Below are 11,210 nucleotides of genomic sequence, written 5' to 3' on the forward strand. Positions count from 1 at the left end.
GTTTGTTATAGGGCGACTGTTGAAATTAAGTGTATCGCAAAGTTGTATTCAGAGAGAACAAACCAGTTTTATTTAAGAAAGGACTTGTGTCGCTAAAGTTTCGTAAGAACGAATTTACGGAAAATTAACTGACGAACGGAGACATAGCAATATTAAATATTACAGTTTTTCGTCATTACGTGTACATACAATTTCTGGAAAACTTAAATGTATCTTAAAGCAACGTTTAATATTTTACGTATCCATAAATTAACGTTTCAAACAATTTATGATTTCATTAAATATATCATGAATATAAAAATAATTCGATCATTAGGAGTTTTATCTGCGTGTTTTGTATCAATAATTTATGAGATTAATCGTTAACTAAAGTAAGAAATTTTAAGACTGTCTTAAAAAGTATAATAATACAAAGTTCATCTTTATGTGTTATCTTAAACCATCCGTCTATCTTAAACAAACCATTCACTTATATTTTGATTAATTTCCTTCAATATATACATATACCTAGAATTCAATATTCATATGAGATATTTTATCACAGTTGCACCAGCTGAAGTTGTGGTTTCAGGACCGAAAGAGGCGAAACCAGGAGAAACAGTCACTATTACTTGTGCAACAAGTCGCAGTAACCCAGCCGCCGATATTAACTGGCTAGTAGATGGACAGCACGTGGAGGGGGCAAATACTATTACAGCTGATCCTGAGGGTGGGTGGATATCTAACTCTAATATTACTGTCATCATTCAATCCCAGGTAATGTACCATAGCATTCTGTTTCTTGTTTGAAAACAGCAATAATGCATCAAACGTTCTGTTACAAGTGTCTTGTATTCACTTCTCAGTTTATTGAGGATAAAACAGGCTTTAATGGCCGTTTTTTTTATTTCAACTTAATTTTTATCCATATGTACATATTTAAATTGAGTTCTAACTTCCTTGGTAAAACAGAGCTTTAATCGGCTTAAGATAACTCCATGAAGACTTTATTGAGTCACTTACGATAATCTTGATTTTATGTTTTCATTGCCCTAAGTCTCTGTTTGACTGGTTGTTTTATCCATACATTTATAGTAATTTGTTATTCCAGGAGAGATTGTCGAAGATTTTTCAGTGCTTCGCTGCAAACAAAGATCTAGGAGAAACTATTGTGGAATCATACGTTCTAAGTATCCTGTGTAAGTTACCCTGATCAACTGTATTAACAATAGCTCATATATATATAAATAATGTTGCATTGCAGTCATCATTATCATCTTCTTCTCAGTAACTAATCTGGGGGTCTGCCAGTAATTTTGTAAGCCAAGAATATTTACCCCCGGGTGGCCGACAAAGATGACAACCATAAAGGGCGAGCATGCTCAGCGACGGGGATTCGAACTCGCGACCCTCAGGCTCCCAGTCGAGAGCCGTAACCACCAAAATTTTATTGAAGATAAGGTAAATTGACTGGGATTGTCTGGTGGTTAGGGCACTCGACTCGCAATTTTTGAATTACAGGTTCCAATCCCACAACCGAACATGCTCGTCCTTTCAGCTGAGGAGGCATTATAAGATGACGGTCCATCCCACTATTTGTTGGTTGTGAGTAGCCCAAGAGTTGGCTGTGTTGACTAGCTGCCTTCTCTCTAGTCTATCACTTTTAAATTTAGGAGGGCTAGCACAGATAGCCCTTAGGTAGTTTTGCGCGAAATTCAACAAACAAACAAATAAAAAAAATAAAAATTAAGCTAAAAGTTTATACGCGGCTATGATTAATTATATGTATAAAGATATACCTCGCGATTCTAGAACTGAACAAGCGTTTAATGATCTTTGATAAATGAGTAATAAAAGGCGGTTGAATTGTGTGTTTTGTTTTTCATGGTACACCTTTTTTTGCCGACGTATTTAGCTAAGACACAATAATGTTCCCCTCGATTTCTTCTTTACCACAATTAAGACTTGCTCGAATCTCAATGTAACGGCATAATAAACATAAAAACGATATCCCGAGTTGATTCTTTTTTTCTGACTCCCATCAGATCCCCCTGAACCCCCAAACATCCTTGGCTATTCTGAGGAGAAACCGATACGAGCCGGAGAGATGCAGCGGATAACGTGCGTTTCCAATGGCGGAAACCCTCTTCCTGCTTTGAAATGGTTTAGAGGAGATGAAGAGGTGAATTTGTTGGTTTCGTTTCCTTGTCCGTAAAATGGGTCTTTCAGAAAAAGATCCATTTTTAAAACAAAGAGCTATGATCAGTTAATCAAGCATGTTGTTCAAATGTCGTGCACGACTTTGTTAAATACTTCAGTAACACTTTTGTTATTTTGCTTTCTATATTGATAATTCAAACCGTGGCCTTTTTTTGCATATTTAAATCAGGTCAACTCAGTCACTACTACCAACGGCAATGTCGTCAACAGTGAAGTTTCCATAGTGATCAGAGAAAGCGACAACGGCGTACAATACCGTTGTGAGGCTAGCAACTCTGCTTCAGTCAAACCCCTAATTTCTAAAATGAATTTGAATGTTCACTGTAAGTTGTTTTTGCGTTATTATCACGTTACTAGTGCAGTTCTCTATGACCTCACTGAATTTCTTCTGACAACTTTTACGAAAAGGTTTAAATGTTTATTAAAGAATTAATAGTCTACTTATTTTCGTGTAAGGTTGTAAACCATAATCCATATTTAAATTATATATTTATTTGTCGGTTAATTTAATTAATTCTTGAACTTCTTGGCCAATAATAAAATCAGAACAATGAAGTTCACTGTTAAAAAACAAGTATAATTTATTTTAAATCGTGTTTTCTATACTTCTACATATTCTAAGTATAATACGTTTTTCAACATGAAAAAGGTTATTTTCAGAAGTTGAACATTTTTGCAAAAATGGTTGAAAAAGCAATGTTAAAAATTGAAACTTTCTGCGAGCTTAGATATATATAAGTACCATTTTATGTTACCTAAACTTTCATGCATAGGGAAAGCCACAGGTCATATACATGATGAAGAATACGTTCGTTATAGAATGTTTTATTCACAGGTTACATGCTTAAATCATTCTCCTTAATCATCAAATTGTATTATTCGCTCAGAAGAAAAGCCTCGTGCATATAATCAATTAACTAAATCTCACTCATTGAAAATCTATTGGATCATGTTAACATGTTAAAATTGATTTTTTTTATAGAAACTTAGTTAACTTCGCTGCATAATAAGTTTGCATAAACAAAATATCACGTTAACAAGTGGCTAAGTAGGATCAACAATAATGGACTTTCTTTCTCTTACTTTAGTTTTGCAGCAAGTCATGAACACGTACAAGTATTGTATTGTGTCCATTTGCTGGTCTTTTAGCAAAAGCAGTTTTAAGTAACCTGACCTTTAGTAACACATGAAGCGCAATATATTTTTAGACCGGGAGTGGCCCAGTAATATCCAATCTTCTAGCTGTGAGATTCCACTAAATTTGCTCCACACTTTTAACAGTGGGAAACCGAGATAGTTAATCAATTATTGTATTCGGTAAGAGTACCGTGCAGGCAGCGGGTACTATCGACTTCCATCTGATCAGCAGATCTAAATTAGAAATTGCTGTGGTTTAACCTTAAGGTCTCTGAACCGACCGTGTAGTACATGTATGGCATAAGGTGACATTCAGGTAAAAGATGCCATGTATAAATTGATGTATTTTCATTGCAATTTAAAACACCTCAGATCATTAGGTTAATCAAACATTAAAATATTGTTTCATTTTAGAAATAAGTATAAATCACATATGTTGCTGTAAACAACAAGGGATAATTGAGTTTCCCTGTATGTTAGCTTTGACGAAGTAAAATTACTGATACCTTTGAGTTCATTTTTATGTAAACGAATGTCAATTGACAGTCGTATGACTTTATCTGCAACTATACACTGTTCAAGGCAATGTCCAGAAGTATTCCTTCAGAACAACAAACGTATTTTGATCAGAAAAAGTTTGTTAATAAGGTGAAATATCATCTCAGACACTAATGAAAGTATTAAATGTTGTAGTAGTTTTTCCTTTGTCATAGCTAGGACATGGGGAATCTCAGTAGTTTTTCCTTTGTCATAGCTAGGACATGGAGAATCTCAGTAGTTTTTCCTTTGTCATAGCTAGGACATGGGGAATCTCAGTAGTTTTCCTTTGTCATAGCTAGGACATGGGGAATCTCTGCCGTCTCGTAATTTTTCTGAGAATTATATTAACAAACGTTTTTTGATAATAATAGTAGAAACAACATATTTTCCAGTTCCACCATCTAGGGTAACCATAAAGTTGAAACCAGAAAAGCTGAGAGCTGGTGGTAAGGTAAGTTATTTAGTTTAATCCTTTCGTTAATAATGAATAGAAAACTGAAGGTTTCACTTTTTTCTCTTTTCATCGTTTTTATTATTTTTTCCCCAATAATTCAGGTTGTATATTGCATTTCTCCGGTGCTTTACCGTTAGTTTCTTTACTTCATTTGTTTATCCGGTGCTTTACCGTTAGTTTCTTTACTTCATTTGTTTATCCGGTGCTTTACCGTTAGTTTCTTTACTTCATTTGTTTTCCAGTCTCTTAAGATTGGTGATTTTCCTCTTGTGTTCAAAGTTTTCTTTTTGTTATTAGTCTATGAAGTGTGAAATAAACTGACTTGTCTTCAGGTGTCTCTTGTTTGTGAATCAGCCAGTAGTAATCCGGTTTCCGTTATCACCTGGTGGCACGATGGCTTTCTCCTTCAAGGAACACCAGGTAGCGTTTTAAATGCAACTCATGGCGGAAAGTCGTCGAGGAATATACTACAATTAAACGTGACATCAGATGATAATGGGTCCAAATACACGTGTCAAGCTATGAATGAAGCGATGGAGATTAGTGTACATTATACTGTTACATTAAATATATCACGTAAGTAATACATTTTCTAAGTACATTTTGTGTACGGAAAAATAACTTTCCACATAGTAACAATGACAGACGACTAAGTATATCAAACATAATTCTCTGTAAGCTTGAGTTTCTCCTTCAAGGAAGCAGAAGCTCTCATGTATTTCAAACGTAATTCACTAACAGCTTGAGTTTCTTCTTCAAGGAAGCAGAAGCTCTCATGTATTTCAAACGTAATTCACTGACAGCTTGAGTTTCTCCTTCAAGGAAGCAGAAGCTCTCATGGAGTCAGCGAAACTCGAAAATAAAGCTACTTCCTGTTTTTATTCATTTCGTTCACTACGATTACTGTCAAATAAAGACAAACTATTAGAGATTTTGTATTGGATCAATAAGTTTTAATGAGTATTTATTTTGTGTGTGTGTGTGTGTTACAGTTTCTACTGATGTATTCTTCATTTTTTTCCATTAAATATTATCTAACATTCAAATTTACCCGTACTTGGTTTCAAGTTATAACAAATAATGCTTATATTTACCTCTTAAGATGGAAATATAAATTTCGTTTAAAATCTTAAAAAAGATGCAGTTGTAACAGCAATAATTTATTGAACTCGACAGAAACACGTTCGATACTTTTGATATATATATATAAAGTTATTCATAATATAATATATATCTTGTATATAACTTATGACGTAATTCTTAACTAGAAGCAATTTTACATATTATAAGAAAAAACCGTACTCAACAAAATGTAAATTTTTAGCGATTGTTTATCTGTAAACCACGTTACTACCGTTTAATAGTAGGAATTGTTAACTTTAACAATACAATGTTAAATTAATAAAAAAACAGCACTCTTGTTAATCAAAAATGTCTTAACAGACTATAGCTTTATCGCCATCACTGCAACAATGTAACATCTCATTTACATTGTTAGATAAGCCAGAGTTTTACAAAAGCCCTATGGAAATCTACGATATTGTAGAAGGAAAGTCTACGTTTATTAACTTGACTGCCAGGGGGAACCCTAATATCATCACCTACAGATGGGCAAAAGTAGGAAATCCTGTAATCAATATTCAAGAGGACAGAAAGTTAAACTACTTTAAAAATGTTGGTGTTTCCTCCAATGGTCCAATTCTGAAAGTCACCAACGCAGTAAGAACTGATGGTGGTAAATATAAGTGCGAGGCTACCAATGAAGAAGGAGCATCAGAAATAATTATCGTCCTGAACGTGCAATGTAAGTATTTCACAATGAAAGATTTTAAACTATAACTTTTGATTTGTCAATAAGGAACACGTTTATATAATGTATACTAATTAAACCGTCATCTTTCTGTGTGACACTTCATGGTAATTGATCTGACGTCATAATAACCAGTTGACAAATTAGTCTTCACTGTCATCTGGAGCCGCTATTTCAGAGATTTACCATGTGTTGAATCTGAGTAGTGAAAAAAACTTAAGTTAGTTGAGAGAAAGAAATGCATTTTTTTTGTTGTTGTTTTTTTTTGCATTTGAGAAAACTTCCTCTTATTTTGTAGTTTTGTTTTTTTTAGTTAATTGTTTTTGTTTTTAGCGGAGGAAAAGTTTTTCTATATCCAAAATTTTAGTTCTAAGTAAATAACTATTTGTCTGTATGTAAACTAGAGTCGGCTTGTTTATGTTTTATAGATTTATTCATTTCCAGTGTCACTCTATCATATGAGTGTACAAGGTGTAAAAGTATTATAGATTTAGAATAGCATTCCTATTTAATTAACTAATATGGAGACTGTGTTAGTCAAGCACAAAGCTACACCATGGGTTATCTGTGCTCTGTCCATCACGGATATCGAAACCCAAACTTTAACAGTATAGACCATCAGACTTACAACCGATCCACCGGGGGGTCGATATTGAGAAATGAACTGGCTTCTTCACATATAAAATATTATACAACCAATAAATGTAGATAAATTAAAATGGAATGTGATATCATATATCCAACCCATGAATATGTGAAGAAAACCTACGTCGTTAAGGTAACTGGAAGGTTGAATATCTTCAAACTCATTCGGAATAAAGGGGCACAAATGTGTGTTCTAGTGTGTAAAATATTACATCAAGTCACTTTCCACACATAAATTTACACGAAGAAGCTCCAGCTAGTCACAGTCGACTTAGTTGGACTGATAAAACCTAGCACTGATCAGAAGTAAAGCTCTCAGTTCGTCATGCTTCGAGTTGTGTTACCTTATAGAGTTGACATATTTTCGTGTTGCATACGTATACAAATAAACACACACGTACCAAGCTAGTTAACAATATGTTAATATCTTGTTCATTTACTAACTAAATGAATATTACTTTCAGTATACATTTCTACCGTGATTTTTCAGATCCATCTTTCATAACCAAGTTAAGTGAAATAACATTGGTCGATCGTGGTGCCAGTGTTGACATAGAATGTGTGGTCGATGCCAACCCAGTAACTGATAACATTATCTCGTGGCGTCGGAATCACTACGAAATGAATCGAACTAAACAATCTTTCGAAGATGGCCGTTCGCTTTTGACGATTTACGACGTGTCTTGGGAAGATTCAGGAGTTTTTGAATGCATAGCAGATAATGGTATTGGAGAGAAGAACCTGAAAAAAGCCTACCTGGTGGTGAAACGTACGTAATGGCATATTTTTTTAATTTTCTGCATCTTAGGTACTGAAGTTCAAATTATATTTTATTCTTGTTGTAAAACTGTTATAAAACATTTTGGCTTTAAGACGTAATATTATATGATCAACCAAGATTAAGACATAATATTATATGATCAACCAAGATTACTTGCTGATCTAAATAATAAAGGTTTTAAAATGTTTGAAATGATTATTCATCTAAAGAAAGTTGATATCGTTGAAGAAGAGAGATATTTGATACCGACTGAAAATTGTTGATTAACATGAAATCCGCCTCTGAATTTACACTACGATTTCTAGATAACTGTTGCCATAAAATTGTGCAAATGTAATATTCTAAGCCAACAATCTGGCTGGTTTAACCAAAAATTTTCAACCGACGTGTCCATATGAAACCACTAGGTTTGGTTTGTTATGAATTTCGCGCAAAACTACACGAGGACTATCTGCGCTAGTCGTCCCTAATTTAGTAGTGTAAGACTAGAAGGAAGGCAGCTAGTCATCACCACCCACCGCCAACTCTTGGGCTACTCTTTTACCAACTAATAGTGGGATTGACCGCCACTTTTTAACGCCCATGCGGCTGAAAGGGCGAGCATGTTTGGTGTGACGGGGGATTCGAACTCACAGATTGCTAGTCGAGCGCCCTAACCACCTGGCCATGCCGGGCCCAATCACTAGGTTTTATAAATATTTGTGTACTATCTTTTCTTTGTGAACCCATGACTTTCTTGGTTACAGGGTTTCTAATAAAATACCAGTTACATAAATAATGACAAGAAATACTATAAATAATGAATTGAATCCTACTAATTACTGCTGAGGCCCTCGGTGTATACATAAAAAATTGGTGATTTGAATTGTTTTTGGTTATTTTTTTTACATTGAGTGATGTTACAGGCAAAAAACGTACTGTTACCAAATATGATGCAACATGTTGACCACAACTGTAGTAAACAGTGTACAAACTTGAAGGTTAAAACTAAGTGAGATGCTACCTAACTAGTTTTTGGTAGCAAGAAGAGTGCAGTTTTAGAGATTTTTTCCGAGTTCATATGTTTCAATTATTCAAAGAAATGTGTATTTTATGAAGCCAAACAGAATAAATATCGCCTAGAATATTTGTTAACAGAGGAGAAGAAAAACTAACTTATTTCATTATATGTTTTTGACAAAGTTTACTAGAAATGCATAATATTACGCGTTTTTGTTTGTCATATTTAGACAAACCCATCATTGATCAGTCACCACCTCTATTAAAAGCTGCCAGTGAAAAAGATGAAATCGCCAAGATTACATGTCGAGCCAAGGGTGCGCCAAACATCACTTTTACATGGTCACGCGAGGGCGCCACTGTTAGTGATAATGTCAGACCTGACAAATATTATACTGAAACATCAGTGCTTGACTTAACTACGTGGGAGAGTGTTCTGTACGTGAAACGTGTCAAAAACCATGACTACGGGGAGTATGAATGTGTGGCCAAAAATGAGCTAGGATTCGATAATACGAAGATTATCCTGGAATCTAAACGTAAGTAGTGCTCATGAACAATCAGATATCCAAGTTTATATCATTAACGTAAGTGGTGCTCATGAACAATCCAATTTTATATCATTAACGTAAGTAGTGCTCATGAACAATCAGATATCCAAGCTTATATCATTAACGTAAGTAGTGAAGTTCATAATTAGTCAGTAACTACTAATTAGATTTAAGTGATCGTATAAGCTACTAAACATGATTACGATTGATATCTAACCGCTATACAATAATTGACCCTTGTTTGTAAAACATTGATTAGTTTCTGAAATAGTGTTGTTTATATGTTTGTTCTCGTGGTTAATTATGAATTATCTGCATTAATGAAGCAAACTGTTAATGCACATGTATACTTTACTTACATGTTAAATAAACTTACTGGGAATCTTGACTTTCACAATATCAGCTGTAAATTCACTGACACCTAACTCGTTGTACGCTTGTACACTGAAAGTGTATTCAGTATCAACAACCAATCCAGAAACAGTGTACATAGTGGTATTAGAAGGTTTGGGATCTACGTACTGATACATCTTGTAGTCAGTTCCCTTGTAACGGATTCTGTACGATTGAGGGAATCCTCCATCGAATCCAGGATCCCACTGCAGAAAGGCAGAGTTATGGGTGAAATTACAGACTTTCAGAGTGACTGGTGAGTCCGGGTGACCTAAGTAGGTTACGCAAGGAAAAGGTCAATAATTAAAACTATTGAATAAGTTGGAAATGTCATCTAAATTAAGAACATCGAATTTTCCTCGTTGAAAAACGAAATGACGTGAAAAAGTATTCAATACTTTATAATAAGACACATAGTGATAAAGTCTTAGTTGTTACCACTAAAATATTTACCAATGGATGGGTTAGAAATGACACACATGTATTTGAAGTTAAATTAAAAGCTATCCTATTTATTATCCGGAATGGTTTAGCAGCATAATGATATAAACTTGGATATCTGATTGTTCATGAGCACTACTTACGTTAATGATATAAGCTTGGATATCTGATTGTTCATGAGTGTCTGTTATGCACAAAGCTACACAAGAGCTATCTGTGCTCTGCCCACCACGGGTATCGAAACCCGGTTTCTAGCGTTGTAAGTCCGCAGACATATTGCTATGCCACTGGGGGGCTTTTCTTCTTCTTTTTTAATAAAAACTTCAAACTTCAGGACTTGACTGAAGGCAGTAGCCGAAAATGTTACAACTGGTTAAAAGGAAAATCCAGGTTTTTATAATTTCTATGCTAGGTACACTGGGTTTGTTATTAGTTAGGTGGATACAGAAGCTTTCTTTTTCTCGTGTATGATTTATATCCTATAATTTAAGTATTATTAACTAATTTATAATTACGTGATTGTATAAGCTACTAATCAATAATAACAAACGATCTATGATGATTATTATTTAATTTTACGAAGGAAAGTTTCTGGTTTCCTAAAATAAACTTCAAAGTTTTAGTGTATATTATATTACTAAAAGTATTGTATTACCTAATCTGGTAATAAAAATATATGTATATAGAAAATTGATCACTTTAATTTTTACCACCTCTTCAAGTGTAAAATAACTGTTGTAAAGTGATGATAACCACATAGTACATACCCCGCAAAACTGTAAATCGAAATTCACGCTTTAGATTAACTTACATGTAGTTTTGTCATTTACCTTTCGTCTTATTGACCATTTTAGCTTCTGACGTAACGATATAATATAAGAGTATTGTATACTTTAATCTGTTAAGTTTCTTCTTGTTACAGCCAAGCTAAAGAAAAGTCATAATATTTTTGTTAATTCTAGTCTTAATTTACTTCATGCAATTACAAATAGGTTTATACATATATATAAAAGCTAAGTGTCGGTCGGACATGCTTGATTTCTCCGAATGTCTGGAGTTAAACGAGTCCAATTCCACTTTTACTCTTATAATACTTCCTCTTTTGATTGCCCGTTTACATTTTAGTTGAATTTAATCGCTAACATAGGCATCATTAGCTCCTAAATTTCGGGAATTTTTCTGCTAGATAAAACCCTCTCAAGGAGAAAGTTCCTGAGACCAAATCAGGCATGGCGTTATGTGTGTGACACCACATCATCC

At 34.1% G+C, this 11,210-nt stretch overlaps 1 protein-coding gene across 1 annotated transcript in view; it reads left to right on the forward strand.

Moving 5' to 3' along the window:
* Positions 1 to 511: 511 nt before the first annotated feature.
* Positions 512 to 11,210, forward strand: part of LOC106476690 (synaptogenesis protein syg-2-like) — a gene marked incomplete at both ends in the record, with an annotated part of 12,434 nt that continues 1,735 nt past the window's right edge. Inside the window, 9 exons of the mRNA XM_013937325.1 lie at positions 512 to 756; positions 1,091 to 1,178; positions 2,025 to 2,161; positions 2,369 to 2,522; positions 4,269 to 4,327; positions 4,663 to 4,906; positions 5,829 to 6,134; positions 7,276 to 7,554; positions 8,796 to 9,104. Of these exons, the coding sequence (XP_013792779.1) occupies positions 512 to 756; positions 1,091 to 1,178; positions 2,025 to 2,161; positions 2,369 to 2,522; positions 4,269 to 4,327; positions 4,663 to 4,906; positions 5,829 to 6,134; positions 7,276 to 7,554; positions 8,796 to 9,104 (1,821 nt within the window). The remainder of the gene's footprint in view (positions 757 to 1,090; positions 1,179 to 2,024; positions 2,162 to 2,368; positions 2,523 to 4,268; positions 4,328 to 4,662; positions 4,907 to 5,828; positions 6,135 to 7,275; positions 7,555 to 8,795; positions 9,105 to 11,210) is intronic.

This window comes from Limulus polyphemus, unplaced genomic scaffold, assembly GCF_000517525.1.
Source record: "Limulus polyphemus unplaced genomic scaffold, Limulus_polyphemus-2.1.2 Scaffold11247, whole genome shotgun sequence".
Lineage (NCBI taxonomy): Eukaryota > Metazoa > Arthropoda > Merostomata > Xiphosura > Limulidae > Limulus > Limulus polyphemus.